General features: G+C 43.1%; 1 protein-coding gene across 1 annotated transcript in view; it reads right to left on the bottom strand.

Annotated features, from left to right (window-relative positions):
- Nucleotides 1–33: 33 nt before the first annotated feature.
- LOC135071248 (uncharacterized) overlaps nucleotides 34–20,640 on the bottom strand; it is a 98,074-nt gene continuing 77,467 nt past the window's right edge. The window contains exons 36-43 of the mRNA XM_063965032.1: nucleotides 18,450–18,533; nucleotides 16,974–17,164; nucleotides 12,017–12,238; nucleotides 8,815–8,940; nucleotides 8,193–8,281; nucleotides 7,074–7,244; nucleotides 3,211–3,297; nucleotides 34–2,621 (exon numbers count right to left, since the gene is read on the bottom strand). Of these exons, the coding sequence (XP_063821102.1) occupies nucleotides 2,491–2,621; nucleotides 3,211–3,297; nucleotides 7,074–7,244; nucleotides 8,193–8,281; nucleotides 8,815–8,940; nucleotides 12,017–12,238; nucleotides 16,974–17,164; nucleotides 18,450–18,533 (1,101 nt within the window). The 3' untranslated portion in view covers nucleotides 34–2,490. The remainder of the gene's footprint in view (nucleotides 2,622–3,210; nucleotides 3,298–7,073; nucleotides 7,245–8,192; nucleotides 8,282–8,814; nucleotides 8,941–12,016; nucleotides 12,239–16,973; nucleotides 17,165–18,449; nucleotides 18,534–20,640) is intronic.

The following is a 20,640-nucleotide window of genomic DNA, read 5'->3' as shown; positions in this document are numbered from 1 at the left end:
ATATGCTCGCATGGGAATAAATAAGACAAAATATATGTGCTGAAATATTTATTTATTTTTAATATACGATACAGGGTTCCACTACGAATAAACATTTAATTATTGTCAATCATATTATAATATCCAAACTGTCAATTTTATAACATCTAGACTACGTTTTCAACATTGGATCTAAATATAATTGTAACATGTGATTACGTAGTGTTTAGGTACGGAGTGGACATAAGCTTCTAATAATAATTGACACTGCTTTTCTAAACTTGGCCATTGCAATAAACACAATCTAAGAACCTGTCTTTTATAATTTTAACAAGTAAACATTAAAATAACAAAATGTTTATCCGGAAGTTAATAAATAATAATAGTTAACAATTACGATGTTTTCGCACCTAATACATTACTCTTTAACCTACGACCACTAAAAGATCATAAACCTTAACCAATGAGAGTTTACATTTAAGCAATAATACGTGGTTTCACAAACCTTTATTCAGAGTTACGTAGTGATATGAAAACTATATGGTAAATGTGATAATTTCTTTGCGAAATATCAGCAAATCATGTCATAAAAAGATAACCAATTTAGGGAAATTTGAATGTTGCGTACATTCAAAAACATTGAGGGAATCTTTTTGATAGTTAGACCTGAAAACCGAAACTAACGTCGTTACAGTGACTAATGGGAATTTTTAAGACTAGTTTTTACTGAAGATCACTTAAAAAAACTTTTACAATATGGTTAACTTATAGGAACTTCTAACGGTTACCAACGAAAACATTATAACTAAGCAATTTACAAACATTCACACAAATTAATCTCAGTTACTGTAATCTTACATCACAGGTTGAATTTTTAATTGAAATAGATCAATCTATTTCATAATTTTTAAATTACGGCACATTTGAGGACAAATAAGTTCTTTTTAAATAACATTCAGTTGTTTTAACTTTAAAATATCAAAACTCTATAAAATAAAATTAATAAACTCAATAGTATAAAACACGATGTGTTATATTCAGAGATATCTCATAATGTGCCAACACTTAAAACTAAATTACCAGAAAAATATGTTAAAATAAATCTTTGCCAGTAAATAATTTCTATGATTTTGTGTAACGGTTATAATTTTTGTAATTTTCATACATAAATTCAAATTCAAATATAAAGTAAATACTTTGATTTTTGCCTGATTATAGATATTAGGAACAAGTAGTTTCTGTACGGACAGCATTCATATGGATACACATAGGATACATTGTTACATAAATACTGTAATACCACGTTTGTGTGGTATACATAAGCAAATAATATAGGTGTAATAAATACACCTCAAGTGAAATTTGCAAATGCAACATAATTATGATAATATAATTTTTATATTCATAATTTAAACCTTCATAATAATATAGTTGTACGAAATATCGTGTCAAATCACTTAACACAGTCTATATCTACAGACGAGATAAAAACAATGATGTACAATAATATTAAAAACATTCTATAACCAACAAAGTTATATGACACTTGACTGATCACTAATATTCGACCGGACCGGAGACCGGCCGCGATATGTCTCAGTTACGAAAACTATCTAAAAACATAACCCTCCTTCTGGCGCAGTCGGGTAAAAATACGCGACAAATGTCTACAAACGGAATGTGGTTATAAATATAAGATTATCAAACAGTAAACGTTTCTTAAAATAATTACAAACGCCCATCTAAAACGGCAAAAGTACGTCTATTCAGGCTTACGAAAACAAAAGCGACTACAAGTTCGAAAAACATTGGCATATTGGATGACGATAATTTTATATAACTGTGATAACTTTCAAATTTCGCTAACGACTAGGCTAATTTGTTAATAATTTAGATCTCGATTTCATCACGGATCGTTGTGCTACGCGCTTTACATCTATCGATAACATTTGTTGTATTCTGCTACTGTTACAACGAAAATTAATATAAAGTAGACTCGTATTTCTCGGTGCTGCAAACATTTCATCTTAAACCAGTCTGTTGATACGTAGGCCGATTAAAATACGTTATTTTACAACATCGATAGTCGATACTCATTACTCAATATATGACTGAACTAGCACGAGAATCGCGTTCTACGCAGATACATTCACGAAAATCGTTCTCAAACTTCTTATCTATCGGTGTACACAGGAGGATGTTTTACGACAGAATTGATGCACATAAGTAAACACGCAATATTGTCTCAATATAGTGCAATATTGCCTCAATATAGCACAATATTGCCTCAATATAGCACAATATTGCCTCAATATAGCACAATATTGCCTCAATATAGTACAATATTGTGTCTTATGAACTGTGTCTACAGCAACGATATCGACTCACCATGGTTGCTTGATCTTGTTCACAATCCAGGATCCAGCTATCTTTTCATATTAATTAAGTTGTTATTGATGTCCACCGACAGAGGGCGTGGTTTGAGAGCGGTGTCCCATTTAGCTAGACCGCTCAGTGGTCGTAGATGACGCCACCAGGCCCAGGCAGCGCCGAGCGGCCCATGAGATAGGTGTCCACCGCACGCGCCGCCTGTCTGCCTTCGGAGATCGCCCATACCACCAGCGACTGGCCGCGTCGACAGTCTGTGGAGAGATTATATTGTTACAGGAATGGTAAAACTTTTGTATTTCTTGTAATTAGGTATTAGTTGCTGTGTGCTGTTTAATAAATAGTCACTTTCAGAATTTTAAGGCGTAGACAAACGGGTTTATATTCGGTCCGGCGCCACGCGTGCATGTGTTGACGAGCCGGTTTATACTCGGACCGGCGTCGGGTCGATTCGTCACCGGATCGAGTGGAGTTCAAATTCTAATGGTGAAAGAATTTTTCAAATCGGTCCAGAAGTTTCAGACTCCGAAACTCCAATACAAAAATTCAAAATTTACTTTATAACACAGTATTAAGTAGGTGTATTTAGATATTATGTACATAATTAAAATTTTCCTCTGTTTTTGTTGTTTTCTGTCTGTATTGTATGTAAATTTGCTCTTTAAGATACCAAGAAGCTTTATCACTATGTTGTATTGTTTCTTTTATGTGTATGTACACATGTCATATACATAGGTTGTAATATAAAAAAACACGGCATATGAAATGTAAGTAATGTTTTTTCAGTTCCGGTAGTTGTTTATCTTTGATTACCGTAACTTGATAATTTATTTTGTGTCTCACCTCCAGCCGCGAAGACGTTGTTTACAGGGGTCTTGTAAATGTTCGACTTGTCCGTTTCCACGTTGCTGCGGGCGTCTAAGGGCAAGTCTGTGAACAAATTACGTCAATTTAGATGTAGACCTTATACAATCGATATTGAAGTTCATTATGATTCAGCATAAAATATTAAATGAAGTACTAAGTTCGAGTTTTGATCTTTCAGCAAGTTATGCTGATGTTTGTAAGAAGTTAAACATGCTAACATGCTGCCGGAATATGTTTTTCATAAAGGTTACTAAACCTTTGCTTGTGGTGACAAACAAAGGTTTAGTAAACCTTTATGAAAAAGATATTCCGGTAGGTACGGTAACTTCGCTCCGCATCCGCTTTGCGATGGAGGGAAGTCGAACCTTAACTTGGAACTCCTCTTATGTTCTTCTGATTAATTTCGTTGCGGGTCCAATGACAGTTCAACTTTCCCCCGGAACAAACTTGACCTTCACTAGTTGGGTTTTATTGGCGGTCAAGCTGTAGATCCTGGCTACACAGGAGTTGCAATAGTGGGAAAGAGAGGTGGGAATAGTCCCGATGCTACTGGAAGTACAATTGCTACTCCTGTGTGTTCGAGAACACAGTTTGACTATAGTTCATTCAACTTATGATGGTGATTTAGACAGATAAAACGTTTCGTTTTATGATTCTAACTTTCTACGAATAAAAATATTGAGTTGTAAAAATCAATTACTTTTGTGTGTTTTCATCCTTCCAAAATATCAATCACTAATCTTTCTCAATTAACCTAAACAAGAATTTCTAATTATTTATTAGTTTATTATTTAGAAAAAATTGTGAAAAAATATTAAATGAATTGCTTCTGCGTTAGTCGGAACTTTTGCTCATAGGGATGGGACATAAACAATCGCAATAAATCAGTAATCGGCATGGTGGTCATCTTAAAATCGAATCACGATTATTATCTCAGGCAGGTCAAAGCTAAGTCAGTACGTGTGCGTTTGCCTTTGATGACGGTTTTGTTTTATGCGATTTCTCCACGTATTGTTTGTTATTGATATTTTGATGTTTTATTGAATAAAATGCATATATTTAATTCTTTGTGATTTATTTTGTACCACTAAGAATATTCACGTTTATTCCATTTCGAGATAGTTCAAATTCATAGATATAATTTTGATCAAGATTAAAAATCAAACAAATAAAAGGCGATTAGATTTCTATAGAAAATATTCTCGATTCTAAAAAATACCGATTAGGTTTATAAGGAGCGCCTCACTAAATAGAACTGTCATAATCACCATCTTACGCTGAATGGACTATAGCAATGGACTGTCAGAAGCTGAAAGATACGCATACGTAGCCAATCTCCCACTAGCTTAAAGGAAAGACGCGTAAGTAGATCACTGAGTTAGTTGGGTTAAATGGAGCTAAGCGGAGGCTTACGTCCAGAAGTAGACTGAAATAGGCTGAATGACGATATCTATATCAAAACAATGGGGGATGCGGGGACTATTCCCACCTCTTGTTCTCATCATGCATCGTCTGTGTAGCAAGCTAGTCTAGCAGTCCTCATCTGTCATAGAATAATTGATGGCCATGATAGCCACAGTCTCACAGGCCCATGGCCAGAAGGGCCACTGAATGAAGCTATGGGGGAGGCAAGCTCTTGTACTCATCAATGCAACTCCTGGTTGAGCAGTAGACTGTAATAAGTTGAATAGAAATAATAGGTTTCCCCATCGGCTGTAACAATAAAGCATTAGTCCCTTACCAAGTTGGTTGGCGACGTATCGCTCCGGCCCCAGGAAGCCCATGGCCAGAAGCACGAGTTCGGCCTTGAACACGCAGCTTTGTGACGTATGATAATGATGATAGTAATGAAAGGCCACCACAATCTACCACTGGCTGAAAAAGCTGGGGCTTAGGCCTAGCAGTGGACTGTCACAGGCTAAACGATGATACTAACAGACCACCAGAGTCCAGACGGCTGAAAGTACAGAAGGGTCTCCAATTTGCTAAAATTATGCCTATTTTCACCATCAATCCCTAAAAGTGACCCCTATGGTAACACATAACAGGAATTTTGTTTTCGTAGAGGTTACTTAAGCATTAGGAATTGATGGTGCTTTGACGTATGATGATGATGATAGCAAGGAAAGGCCACCACAATCTACCACTGGCTGAAAAAGCTGGGGCTTAGGCCTAGCAGCGACTGTCACAGGCTAAATGATGATATTAACAGACCACCAGACAGCGGAAAGTACAGAAGGGTTTCCAAATAGCTAAAAGTTTCTTAGTTCCTTACCGAGCTCAGGTCCCAGGAAGCCCATGGCCAGAAGCACGAGTTCGGCCTTGAACACGCGCTCGGAGCCGGGAACCTCGCGCATTTCTCAGCGACCGCCCGCGCCGCGAGTATCTTACCTGCTGCTTTGTGACGTATGATGATGATGATAGTAATGAAAGGCCACTGACCGGAGGGAGCAGCGAGCGGGTGACGAGCGTTCGGCGAACGAACGAGCAATGTTCGGTTCGCGAGCGAACATGCACGAAGACTACCCGGACGCACTTTCTTCAACGACTTTGCACTAAACGGTCTCATTTTGTCATTGGATGAAAAGGCTGGGGCTTACGTCTAGCAGTGACTGTCACAGGCTAAATGATGATGACACTAACAGACCACCAGACGGCTGAAAGTACAGAAGGGTCTCCAAATTGCTAAAATTATGCCCATTTTAACCATCAATCCCAAATTTTTATGTGACCCCTATGGTAACATATAACAGGAATTTTGTTTTTATAGAGGTAACTTAGGAATTGATGGTGCTTTGACGTATGATGATGATGATAGCAAGGAAAGGCCACTACAATCTACCACTGGCTGAAAAAGCTGGGGCTTAGGCCTAGCAGTGGACTGTCACAGGCTATACGATGATACTAACAGACCACCAGACAGCGGAAAGTACAGAAGGGTTTCCAAATAGCTAAAAGTTTCTTAGTTCCTTACCGAGCTGGTTGGCGACGTATCGCTCAGGTCCCAGGAAGCCCATGGCCAGAAGGACCAGTTCTGCCTTGAACACGCGCTCGGAGCCGGGAACCTCGCGCATCTCCCAGCGACCGCCCGCGCCGCGAGTATCTTACCTGCTGCTTTGACGTATGATGATGGTAGTAATGAAAGGGCACTGACCGGAGGGAGCAGCGAGCGGGTGGCGAGCGTTCGGCGAACGAACGAGCAATGTTCGGTTCGCGAGCGAACATCCACGAAGACAACCCTGACGCACTCTCTTCAACGACTTTGCACTAAACGGTCTCATTTTGTCATTGTTAATTTATGTATATCGAATAGATTACTAATTTTTAACCGACTTCAAAAAAGGAGGAGGTTATATTCAGTCCACTCGTTATTTCATTTATCAACTTCCTCTACACATACTATCGAAGTAACAGCCACCACAATCTAAAATTGGATGACAAGTCTGGGGCTTACGTCTAGCAGTGACTGTCACAGGCTAAATGATGATGACACTAACAGACCACCAGACGGCTGAAAGTACAGAAGCGTCTCCAAATGGCTAAAAGATGCTTATGCCCATTTTCACCATCAATCCCTAATTTTAAGTGACCCCTATGGTAACACATAACAGGAATTTTGTTTTCATAGAGGTTACTTAAGCATTAGGAATTGATGGTGCTTTGACGTATGATGATGATGATAGCAAGGAAAGGCCACTACAATCTACCACTGGCTGAAAAAGCTGGGGCTTAGGCCTAGCAGTGGACTGTCACAGGCTAAACGATGATACTAACAGACCACCAGACGGCTGAAAGTACAGAAGGGTCTCCAAATAGCTAAAAGATGCTTAGTCTCTTACCAAGCTGGTTGGCGACGTATCTCTCAGGCCCCAGGAAGCCCATGGCCAGAAGCACGAGTTCGGCCTTGAACACACGCTCGGAGCCAGGAACCTCGCGCATCTCCCAGCGACCGCCCGCGCCGCGAGTCCATTCTACCTCCACTGCCGACACGCCGCATACGTTGCCTTCGCCTGCGGAAAACACAAAAAAAAACTAAATTAAAGAAAGCGCACATAATAAAATGTTACACACTATTGGATATAAATTCAAATGGTTTTTTAACCACAATAGGAAAGCGCTTGGCCTGCATCTCACCTGATTCGACGAAAAGAAAAGTGACCATCGAGCCGAAAGTGCCGAAAACCACAGAGTAACTTTTAACATTGTTTTGACAATAAGACTTAGTAAGAAGAATTAGAACAAGCCTTATCAAAAACCAAACAGAACGTAAAATTTTTGGGATCGAAATCGGGACCTCTGTCACCTCTTTGTCTGAGCCAAGTACTCTTAGGTCTTAACACTAAACCACAGGTGGTTAACTATAGTGGTGTTAATTCATAGGGAGTTAGATGTATTCTTGAACATTGATTCACAATCAAAATAAAATTATAATAAAAAAAAACTTAAAAAAAAAGTTTTTTTTATTATAATTTTATTTTACACTTTTTAGTTGTATCTCAATCTGGGCCTTGGTCATTTAGCACTAACGTGCTCGGGAAGACGAATCAAACGAACCCAAACTCGATAAGTTTCCGCCGTTTCGTTTATGAGTTCCTAAGGCCACCTCCTGACTCCATCATCAGGACCCTGGACATCATCTAGCACTAAAGTGCTAAAAAAGACAAATCCAACGAACCCGAATTCGATTCTGCCGTTTCGTATAGGATTTCCTATGGCCACCTCCTGACTCCATCATCAGACCAGCTCAATGGTACCATAACATTGCATTGTCCTTACATAAGTATGCCAAATTTCAGCTCAATCGGTTGAGGAGAACTGGTCTTAATTTCAGTTGCAAGATTTGTCCCACACATACTAACAATGAAGTCAATATAAAGCTTGTAATAAAAGATTTAATTTACAGAATTTGAAGATTGAAATTCAACCATTCTAGTTTTTCAACAGGATTGTTTACTTACCGTCATCCAGGAACTCTTTGGTGAGAGTGGAGAATTTCCGGGGATCGTTTCCGAATTTGACTTTCACTTCTTCGTGACCATAGTCGACTCTGAAAAGGAATTACACATTTAATATCGAATTAAAATACGGTTTTCCACTTCTCAGCAAACTTAAGAATTCAAAGCGTGGAAGTAATTAGGCATTATTTTCGAACAATAAATTCCATCTTGTGTAAATACACACACATCTAGTAGGCTTTTCTAAAGGTGAGTATAGACTAGATAATTTCTATGTAAAGTAACGTTCTTGTGAACGGTACAATACAGGTAAAATGTTTGAGAATTGGTTCATGACAGAGTGATACACTAGCCATTTCATAGAGCGGCTCGTTGTTCTGTTACAAACAAATGCTCTAATCTATACTCACCTTAAGACAGCTAAAATTAGCGACAGCGCACATTGGGCGACAAAACGCGGCGACAAACGGAGGAAGCGGAGTCGCAACGACAGATAATATATGAAATGACGCATGCGTTATGTGGCCGCGTCTGTCGTCTTGTGGCCCAATGTGTGCTGTTGCTTAGAATAAAACTTAAGTTGAAAACTTCAAAGATCACTCGATAGAGGAAGAATGTGGTATACCTGAAAACTCTGGGCCATTGCGGCCAGGGGTTGTCTTGCCCTCTGGTAGGCTTCGGCTCGGGCAGGATCTCGAACGTGGTGATCGACTTGGCGCCCTGCCGCAGAGACGTGGCTATGCAGTCGCAACTGAAACAAGCAGATAAGTATTAGTATGACTAAGTAACAAGTTAATAATAAAACAAAACGCTTTATTTGCTAAATAATGCTCACCACAACAACCATTACATAAATCCTACTAATATTATAAATGCGAAAGTTTGTGTGGATGTTTGTTACTCTTTCACGCAAAAATTACTGAACGGATTTAGTTGAAAATTTACAGTATTATTATTTGTAACCCAGATTAACATATAGTCTATAATTTATGCGAATCTGTGGCACTAAATTTCACGCGGGTGAAGCCGCAGGCAAAAGCTAGTATTAGTACAAAAATCTAGCTTATGGTAAAAATAGATTATTGTGGGAGATGAAACTAAGCTAAAAGAAGCTCGTATTAGTTGGTATTAAAATAGCTTTTATTCCTGTCTAAAACTCGCGTCGTGATATCACTCGATTATTTTTAAACTATACAAGATATTGAAAAACTGGTTACTGATCTTGAAAGTGCTTCACGAGCTCTATCAAACGGTATCAATAATAATAGGTTACAGAATAATACTATCCGAAAATTCAATGTTTTCAGCTTCCTAAACAGTTTTGAATTATACTGTTTGTCATCTCCTTCTAATATGCATAAACATGACTATAATTTTTGCTACCTTCAAACAAGCCATCACAACAATGTTGGCGGACGTCAACGGAAACTCGAAAATGCGTGTCTTATCCGGTATCTATGAAACATGTGTCAAAATGAAATTTAAATGATACCTAATATGCGTGTGGATAAAACAGGTGTTATTTATAAATGATCAAAGGACACTAAAATAATAATTTAACTGGAGTCCACTTTGATCATCGTATCCGTGGGTGATCACTAAATCATCACTTACCATCAGGTGAGATACAGGCCAAGAGCTTGAGTTGTGGATAAAAAAAAATGTCGCTGGAAGTCCATTTTGATGCACTGTCATTAATTGGCTATAATGAAGAAACTAGCTCACCCAGTGTCTCCTCCTCCGATGACCAGCACGTTCTTGTCCTTAGAATTCAGCTCTGGGTGTTCCTTGGTGGATAGGGCTTGGTGGATAAACGACGATTCTTTGGCGCTCTTTGAGGGTAGATTTAGTCTCTAGTTGGGGGAAGCTTTCGTCTCGCTGTGGATTGCCTGTAAAATTGTGCTAATATAGCGAGAGTAACTCACCCAGTGTCTCCTCCTCCAATGACCAGCATATTCTTCTCCTTGGAATTGAGCTCTGCGTAGTCCTTGGTGGGCGGGGCATCTCGGTAGGACCGTTGTAGGCGGAGCTTGATGGATAAAGGAAGGGGTAGGTCTACTACGTCAAAACTAGCTTACCCAGTGTCTCCCCCTCCGATGACCAGCACGTTTTTGTCTTTAGCATTGAGTGCTCCTTGAGGGTAGATTTAGTCTCTAGTTGGGGGAAGCTTTCGTCTCGCTGTGGATTGCCTGTAAAATTGTGCTAATATAGCGAGAGTAGCTCACCCAGTGTCTCCTCCCCCGATGACCAGCACGTCCTTGTCCTTGGCGCCGAGCTCCGGGCGGTCCTTGGCGGGCGGGGCATCTTGGTAGGACCGTCGTAGGCGGAGCTCAATGGATAAACGGAGGGGGAGGTCTACTACGTCAAAACTAGCTCACCCAGTGTCTCCTCCCCCGATGACCAGCACGTTCTTGTCCTTGGCGCTGAGCTCCGGGTGGTCCTTGATGAGCGGGGTATGGTAGATAAACAATGAGAGAGATCCTGCTTTAAAGCAAAGGGTTTCGTTCAGCATTGGACTGCCATTACCTTCATAATGGAGCTGAAATGACAAGGAACACACCCAGTGTCTCCTCCTCCAATGACCAGCACGTTGTCCTTGGCATTGAGCTCTGAGTGGTCCTTGGCGGGCAGGGCATCTCGGTAGGACCGTTGTAGGCGGAGCTTAATAGATAAACGGAGGGGGAGGTCTACTACGTCAAAATTAGCTCACCCAGTGTCTCCTCCTCCGATGACCAGGACATTCTTGTCCTAAGCATTCAGTTCTGGATGGTCCTTAGTGGGCGAGGCGTGATTTCAAGCGAAGGGGTAGCTCGTGCTTTTCGGCGCTTCTTGAGAATGATTTTCATGTGAGCGGAGCGTGGTAGACAAGCTAAACTGGTGTTCGTGCTTTAAAGAGCTAGGTTCAGATATGGACTGACATTGGCTTTAAGATAGAAGTGGCCAAGGCGCGCCCAAGGGCGTCGCATAGTAGGGGTTCAGATGATATCACCCAGACGATCAAAGTGGATTATCCCGAAATTGAACTAAAATGGCAAAATTTGCTTACTCCGTCTCTTCCACCAATGGTCTCTCTGGGTGGTCTTTAGAGGGTCCTTCGTAGGCGGAGCTTGGTGGATAAACGAAGGGGAAGGTTCTATTATGGCAAATTTAGCTACTAGTAACTCACCCAGTGTCTCCTCCCCCGATGACCAGCACGTCCTTGTCCTTGGCGCTGAGCTCCGGGCGGTCCTTGGCGGGCGGCGCGTGGTGCGCGGCGGTGGGCCCCATCTGCTTCTTCTGCCAGCTCTCCAGGAACTCCATGGCGAAGTGGATGCCGTTGAGCTGCCGGCCCTTGCAGAGGACTAGGGCGTCGTAATAAACTGTTTCATTTACTTCAAACTCACCTGGTGTCCCCTCCGTGACTATAGCGTTGAGCTCAAGATGGTCCTTGGTGGGCGGGGCATGGTGCACGCTCTTGGGTCCTTCGTAGGCGGAGCTTGGTAGATAAACGATGGGGAAGTCATGTGATACCAAAATTAGCTTACCTAGTGTCTTTTCTACCGATGATCAGGACATTCTTGTCCATAAAGTCGTGTTTTTCGTGGTCCTTAGTGGGCGGGGCGTAGTGCACGCCCCTGGGGTCTTTGTAGGTGGAGCTTGGTGGATAAACGAAGGGGAGGTCCTACTGTGGCAAAATTAGCTTAATGGTGTCTCCTCCGCAAATGATCAGCAGATTTTTGTCCTTGACATTCAGTTCTTTGCTCCAGTGTTGCTTTTTGGCTCTCCTTGGGAATGGTTTTCGTCCAGCTATGGTTAGGTAATGGCTGTAATTGAAGATTTTAGCTCACCCAGTGTCTCCTCCCCCGATGACCAGCACGTCCTTGTCCTTGGCGCCGAGCTCCGGGCGGTCCTTGGCGGGCGGCGCGTGGTGCGCGGCGGTGGGCCCCATCTGCTTCTTCTGCCAGCTCTCCAGGAACTCCATGGCGAAGTGGATGCCGTTCAGCTGCCGGCCCTTGAGCGGTAAGTCGCGTGGCCAGGTCGCCCCCATGCAGAGGACTAGGGCGTCGTATCTGTGGAGGAATAGATCGTTGAGAGACAGTAAATAAATAAATAAATATCCTTGGACATTTTACACTGCGCTTCTAGTCCCAAACTAAGCAAAGCTTGTACTATGGGTACTAGACAACGGGTATAAACATACTTAAATACTTTTTTTTGTAAACACATACATATCTATATCTATATCTTAATCTTAACTAATATTATAAATGCGAAAGTAACTCTGTCTGTCTGTCTGTCTGTCTGTCTGTCTGTTACGCTTTCCCGCTTAAACCTCGCAACCGATTTTGATGAAATTTGGCATAGAGATAGTTTGAGTCCCGGGAAAGAACATAGGATAGTTTTTATCCCGGTTTTTGAAACAGGGACGCGCGCGATAAAGTTTTTCTGTGACAGACAAAATTCCACGCGGGCGAAGCCGCGGGCGGAAAGCTAGTCTATTATATAAAAGAAAGTCGTGTTAGTTACTCCACTTATAACTCAAGAACGGCTGAACCGATTTAGCTGAAAATTGTCAGGGAGGTAGTTTAGAGCCAGGAGAAGGACATAGGATACTTTTTATCCCGTTCGAAATTAAAAAAAAAGTCTGCTTATTTATTGCCATTAAGGCGGAACAAAGTTCGCCGGGTCAGCTAGTATATAAATATAAAAGAAAGTCGTGTTAGTTACTCCACTTATAACTCAAGAACGGCTGAACCGATTTAGCTGAAAATTGTCAGGGAGGTACTTTAGAGCCAGGAGAAGGACATAGGACACTTTTTATCCCGTTCAAAATTAAAAAAAAGTCTGTTTATTTATTGCCATTAAGGCGGAACAAAGTTCGCCGGGTCAGCTAGTAGTATATAAAAGAAAGTCGTGTTAGTTACACCACTTATAACTCAAGAACGCCTGAACCGATTTAGCTGAAAATTGTCAGGGAGGTAGTTTAGAGCCAGGAGAAGGACATAGGATACTTTTTATCCCGTTCGAAATTAAAAAAAAAGGCTGCTTATTTATTGCCATTAAGGCGGAACAAAGTTCGCCGGGTCAGCTAGTTATACATAGAAAACACCCAGTCCAATACAAACAAATATGTCCATGCACACAAATGTTTGTACTGTGCGGGAATCGAACCCGCAACCTCCGGAATAGTAGTCCGTTTCGAACCACTACACCAAACGGCCGACACAGTAAGAAAACATTGTGTGGTACTATTTTGTTACAAGAATGCTAAGACATAAGAAGACAGTCTAAGATTGCATTGGCCTTCTAATTTTTAATTAAACATTGATCGGCAGGTCGCGCGGCCATGTCGCGCCCATGCACAGGACTAGGGCGTCGTATCTGTGGAGTAATAGATCGTTGAGGACGGCAAGAAAACATCGGGTGCACTATTTTGTTACAAGAATGCTAAGACATAAGAAGACAGTCTAAAAATGCATTGCGTATTAGGCGAGTGGCCTTCTAATTTTTAATGAGAAATCTTTAAAAAACTTACAGGCTAGGCTCGAGACTTGTGAAAATACATACATACATACGTCACGTGCGCAGAAAAATATGCCATTGCCATTTTCGTTACAAGGCTTTTAAGGCTCAAGGCTTCTTCCGAGAAGCTCGCATTATCATACCATCTGCAACTTTCGAGTCAAATTGCAATAAAGAATGTTGCCGAGCTATGAAGCCACCATGAGTTGGGGAGCCGTGTTAGAAGGGTTCCTTACTCATTGGCCAGGTCGTGTGCGGAGATGTCCTTCCCGACGTCGACGTTACACTTGAAGGCCACGCCCTCGACATCTTGGTAAGCTATGAAGCCACCATGAGGTGGGGTGTTATGCTGGAAGGGTTCATGCTAGAAGGATTCCTTACTCATTGGCCAGGTCGCGCGCGGAGATATTTTTCCCGATGTCGACGTTGCACTTTCAAGCCACGCCCTCAACATCTTGCTAAGCTACAAAGCCACCATGAAGTGGGGTCCAATGCTGGAAGGGTTTATGCTAGAAGGGTTTATGCTACAAGGGTTCCTTACTCATTAGCCAAATCACGTGCGGAGATGTCCTTCCCGACGTCGACGTTGCACTTGAAGGCCACGCCCTCGCTATCTTGCTAAGCTATGAAGCGACCTTGAGTTGGGGTCCAATGCTGGAAGGGTTCATGCTACAAGGGTTCCTTACTCATTGGCCAGGTCGCGCGCGGATATGTCCTTCCCGACGTCGACGTTGCATTTGAAGGCCACGCCCTCGGCAGCGAGTAGGCGCACGCGGCGCTGGACCACTTCTTTGCTAAGCTTCATGGTGGGGATCCCGTACTGGAAGGGTCCCTTAGGCCGCTTTCACATTAGGGCGTGAGAAGCGCGACAGCAGCGCGGTAGCGGCGTTTTTATATTGTGAAGGCAGACATCCGCTGTCATATAGTATGTAATTATCGTTTGTCGCGCTGCTAAAGTCGCCTAAATGTGAAAGCGCTCTTACTCTGGTCAAGTCGCGTGCGGAGATATCCTTTCCAACATCGACGCTGCACACTTGAAGGCCACGTCCTATGCATCTTGCTAAGCTATGAAGCCACCATGAGGTGGGGTCCAATGCTTGAAGGGTTCATGCTAGAAGGATTCTTTACTCATTAGCTAAGTCACGCGCGGAGATGTCCTTCCCGACATCGACGTTTCACTTTTTGGCCACGCCCTCAGCATCTTGATAAGCTATGAAGCTACCATGAGGTAGGGTATGGCACCCCACGGCTACAAGAGTTTATGCTGGAAGGGTTCCTTACTCATTGGCCAGGTCGCGCGCGAAAATGTCCTTCCCGACGTCGACGTTGCACTTTTTGGCCACGCCCTCAGCATCTTGATAAGCTATGAAGCTACCATGAGGTAGGGTATGACTCCCCACGGCTACAAAAGTTTATGCTGGAAGGGTTCCTTACTCATTAGCCAGGTCGCGCGCGGAGATATTTTTCCCGATGTCGACGTTGCACTTTCAAGCCACGCCCTCAACATCTTACTAAGCTATGAAGCCACCATGAGCTGGGTCCAATGCTAGAAGGGTTTATGCTAGAAGGGTTCATGTTGGAGCGGTTCCTTACTCATTAGCTAGGTCACGCGCGGAGATGTCTTTCCCAACGTCGACGTTGCACTTTTAGGCCACGCCCTCGACATCTTGATAAGCTATGAAACGACCTTGAGATACCCCACCTAATGCTGGAAGGGTTTATGCTAGAAGGGTTCATGTTGGAGCGGTTCCTTACTCATTGGCAAGGTCGCGCGCGGAGATGTCCTTCCCAACATCGACGTTGCACTTGAAGGCCACGCCCTCAGCATCTTGATAAGCTATGAAACGACCTTGAGATACCCCACCTAATGCTGGAAGGGTTTATGCTAGAAGGGTTCATGTTGGAGCGGTTCCTTACTCATTGGCCAGGTCGCGCGCGGAGATGTCCTTCCCAACATCGACGTTGCACTTGAAGGCCACGCCCTCTGCAGCAAGTAGGCGCACGCGGCGCTGGACCACCTCTTTGCTGAGCTTCATGGTGGGGATCCCGTACTGGACTGGTTACTTAGGCCGCTTCCACATTAGGGCGTGAGAAGCGCGACAGCAGCGCGGTAGCGGCGTTTTTATAATGTGAAGGCATGCATCCGCTGTCATATAGTATGAAATTATCGTTTGTCGCGCTGCTAAAGTCGCCTTAATGTGAAAGCGCTCTTACTCATTGGCCAGGTCGCGCGCGGAGATGTCCTTCCCGACGTCGACGTTGCACTTTTTGGCCACGCCCTCAGCATCTTGATAAGCTATGAAGCTACCATGAGGTAGGGTATGACACCCCACGGCTACAAGAGTTTATGCTGGAAGGGTTCCTTACTCATTAGCCAGGTCGCGCGCGGAAATGTCTTTTCCAACATCAACGTTGCATTTGAAGGCCACGCCCTCTGCGGCAAGCAAGCGCACGCGGCGCTGGACCACCTCCTTGCTGAGCTTCATGGTGGGGATCCCGTACTGGAAGGGTCCCTTAGGCCGCTTCCACATTAGGGCGTGAGAAGCGCGACAGCAGCGTTTTTATAATATGAAGGCAGGCATCCGGTGTCATATAGTATGAAATTATCGGCAGCGCGTCTGTTGCGCGTTGGTCGCGCTGCTAAAGTCGCCTTAATGTGAAAGCGCTCTTACTCATTGGCCAGGTCACGCGCGAAGATATTTATTCCGACGTCGACGTAGCACTTGTCTTTTAGGCCACGCCCTCGACATCTTGCTATGAAGTTACCATGAGGTCCAATGCTGGAAGGGTTTATGCTAGAAGGGTTCATGCTAGTAGGATTCCTTACTCATTGGCCAGGTCGCGCGCGGAGATGTCTTTTCCAACATCAACGTTGCACTTGAAGGCCACGCCCTCCGCAGCAAGTAGACGCACGCGGCGCTGGACCACTTCTTTGCTGAGCTTCATGGTGGGGATCCCGTACTGGACTGGTTACTTAGGCCGCTTCCACATTAGGGCGTGAGAAGCGCGACAGCGGCGTTTTTATAATGTGAAGGCAGGCATCCGCTGTCATATAGTATGAAATCATCGGCAGCGCGTCTGTTGCGCGTTGGTCGCGCTGCTAAAGTCGCGTAAATGTGAAAGCGCTCTTACTCATTGGCCAGGTCACGCGCGGAGATGTCTTTCCCAACGTCGACGTTGCACTTTTAGGCCACGCCCTCGACATCTTGCTATGAAGTTACCATGAGGTCCAATGCTGGAAGGGTTTATGCAAGAAGGGTTCATGCTAGAAGAGTTCCTTACTCATTAGCCAAGTCACGCGCGGAGATGTCTTTCCCAACATCGACGTTGCACTTGAAGGCCACGCCCTCTGCAGCAAGTAGGCGCACGCGGCGCTGGACCACCTCTTTGCTGAGCTTCATGGTGGGGATCCCATACTGTAGGAGACCGCCCACGCGGTCGTTGCGCTCGAACACCGTCACCGAGTAACCGGCCTGCGGACCAAGAAGAATATTAAGTAAGAATAACAGTCCGGTCGCCGAGCAGATAGAATTACGTCCAATGACCCCAAGCTACCCATCCTTATCGCTCGCGCGTAATTATATTGCGGTCGCGACTGTGCGACGGGCGGCTGCAGTGAGTGTGGAATGAGACAGTAGTATAATTACGCGCGAGCGAGAACGAAGGGTAGCTTGGGGTCATTGGACGAAATTCTATGTGCTAGGTGACCGGATTTTAATTATATTCATAGGCTTATATTTCATTGTTAACCCATGGACCAACTGTAGTGTGATAAATAAAGAAATTTGGATTTGAATTATCTAGTTGTAAGCTCGATATAGATTCGGGGAACTGGTGTGAAGGACCACATCAGGTCAGTTGATATCCAGATGAGACTCCAATAAGGTTAGAAAAGAAATCCAGACCGAGGGACGACATGAAGGTAAGGGATAATCCAGTAATCATATGAGACTAGGAAAGGGGTTTGAAAGAGATCATAAGATACAATAAGGTGGCTGTAGGGAGATATTACGAATATTATTGATAGAACCATCAAACAGCGCGCGACATGTACCGGTACAATAATTTTGAATAATACCTATAACTTTTCCTTCACTTCTTATAACAGTTAGTAACAAAGTACAGCAGCATGTCTGTAACTAACTACCTGTCTCACAGGAAAAGACAATTTAAAAAACAATACGTAATTGATGGACTACAACTTATTTTGCAAACACATTGTATACAACGTGACTGTCATACTGTTTGAAATCGTGTATTATGGTTCCATTAATACAAAATCATTTCCAATTAGTATTTTTTTTAATGCAGGACAAGGCAGGTATTTGACCGCAATCGTACCTGGTGTTAAGTAAGATGCAGTCTAGAATAGTATATATCTGCCCTGTAAGTGTCTATTCACTCTCGCCCTGAAAAGGGCCGGATTATAGTGTTCAGGAAAGATAGCAGCAGGCAGCGAGTTTCAGTCCCTAGCTGTTCGCATTATAAAAGAGTTATCGAAACGCTTAGTGCGAGCTGGTGGAATGTATCGTATAAAGCCCGGTCCGTGAGCACGTAGAATTTTGTCCAATCACCCCTAGCTACCCATCCTTATCGCTCGCGCGTAATTATGTTGCTATCGCGCTCGCACACTCACTGCGGGTGCCAGTCGCACAGTCGCGACAGCAATATAATTACGCGCGAGCGATTAGGATGGGTAGCTTGGGGTCATTAGACAAAATTCTACGTGCTCACGGACCAGACTATAGTAATTATTACCTTGTTGAGCTGGTGAGCACATGCCATGCCCGCCGGGCCGGAACCCACTACTGCCACGGTTTTTCCGTTGCGGACCTTAGGAATCTGCAAAAAAGTATTATGTGACCGTTAGTGCCTATTTTGAACATCAAAAAAGTATTATGTTATTTTGAATATCGATAGCACTTTTCGCCCCTATCCGATAACGTTGGGGTACGTATTATCGCCTTAACTTAATTATTCTACGTACTAACTAATATTATAAATGCGAAAGTTTGTATGGATGTTAACATGTTTGTTACTCTTTCACGCAAAAAGTACTGAATAGATTTTGATGAAATTTACAGTATTATTGTTTATAACCCAGAATGACATATATGCTATAATGTATGACGATCTGTGACAAACTAAATTTCACGCGAGTGAAGCCGCGGGCAAAAGCTAGTTATAAAAATATTTGTATTTAAAAAATAAAATATATTTGAATTCTTTTGCTTTTATGTCGGCACCACCAGGTTCACGGCTTCCTGAATACATAACCTTGAAATTTGCAAACACGAGCCGAAGGTTGGCTCGTGTTTGCAAATGAAACTAGAAACTTCCTGCCCCGCACAAACAAACTGTGGCATTGACCGTCTTTATATCTTAAAGGACCGAAACGCACTCGTAACGCCACTGTGGATGTCTATGAGCGACGGTAATCATTTACCATCAGGTCCCATAAAAATAATAAAACTGCCAAATATGTAAATTTTAAGGTGACTTTTTCACCAAAGCGCTGCTGAGTGCATGAGTTACACCCCATAAATAGTAGTCTATATTTTAGGGCTAGGAGTATAAACAAAAATTGCCGACTAGTTTATTTATCAGTTATCAGATAGCGTCATCTAACTACCACCTAACTTGTCCCCTTGTGGGTTGACGTCACACGCTGCGCTTGTCGGTACGTGGCCTCCATTCCACAACCTTACTACATCGGCCGTCAGTTCTGCGTGCTATGTGCTAACCATTGTATAGCGTACACGGGTCTATTGCTTAACTGAATTAGGGTGGATTCGACCAAACGAGTAAAATTAAATATTAATCTCAGAATAAACTTGTCAGTTTGACATATTTCCCATACTGAAACTGTCAATGTGCCAGTTATACGAAAAGTTATTCTCGGATAAAAGTTTGGTCGAATCGGGCCTTAGTGCCTGAGGTATAGGAGCGGCATGGGAAGGTGTTTTGGTGACGTCAAACGTCAGATGTGCTTCAGACTTGTATTCTTGTATGGTCTGTCACGTCATATGTTACCCCTCTCTTACCGTTCCCACAACACAGATTAGCGCTAGACCTGAGGGCCTAGTGACAGTTTACATCAAACGCGCTCACTAGTGAGCGCGTCAAAAAATGACATTAAATGTATGATGGACTGTACAGCGCCCCTTGCGGGAAACGTTCAAAAACTAAAATTTTCATACATTTTTTAAACGCGCTCACTAGTGAGTGCGTTTGATGTAAACTCACACTCGGCCCAAGCTTTAGCAACGCTAGTATAATAAATCTATTGTGCTAATGTTCTATAGGGCGATGGAGCGGGCTATATGCTCAGAGTTTCCTTGCGTGATCAAATCAGAAATGAAGAGATCCGCAGCAGAACTAATGTGACCGGCATAGCTAGCAGAATTGCTAAAATCAAGTGGCAGTGGGCGGGGCACATAGCTCGTAGAGCTGATGGCCACTGGGGCAAAAAAGTTCTCGAGTGGCGACCACGGGCCGGAAGACGTAGTGTGGGCAGGCTTACCAGGTGGATCAATGATCTGATGAAGGTCGCGGGAAGTACTTGGATGCGGTCAGCGCAGGATCGGTCGATATGGAAAGTCTTGGAGGAGGCATTAGGCAAGATTACAAAGTTTCAATTATTTGTCCGCCAGACAGATAACTAGAAAATATTAGACTCATATTTTTTATTTTCTTTCATATTAAATAATAACAGTGCTACATCGAATTGAAATGTCGCGTGACGTCACTCTTGAGTAGATATTTTACTCAAAAGTGACGTCACGCGACATTTCAACTCAATACAATACTGTAATGATAAAAAAATACGTGTCCAGTATTTTCTAATTATCTGTCTGACGGACTAAATATAATTTAGATTTAGGTAATTACCCAGTCATCATCCCATTTGTCCAGCAGTTGACGTCATTTGGCTAAAAAAATAGAGTTA

This window comes from Ostrinia nubilalis, chromosome 4 (genome assembly GCF_963855985.1).
Source record: "Ostrinia nubilalis chromosome 4, ilOstNubi1.1, whole genome shotgun sequence".
NCBI classification, from domain to species: Eukaryota; Metazoa; Arthropoda; class Insecta; order Lepidoptera; family Crambidae; genus Ostrinia; species Ostrinia nubilalis.
Note: the sequence above shows the minus strand (reverse complement) of the source record. Positions and strands in the feature narration are given on the sequence as shown.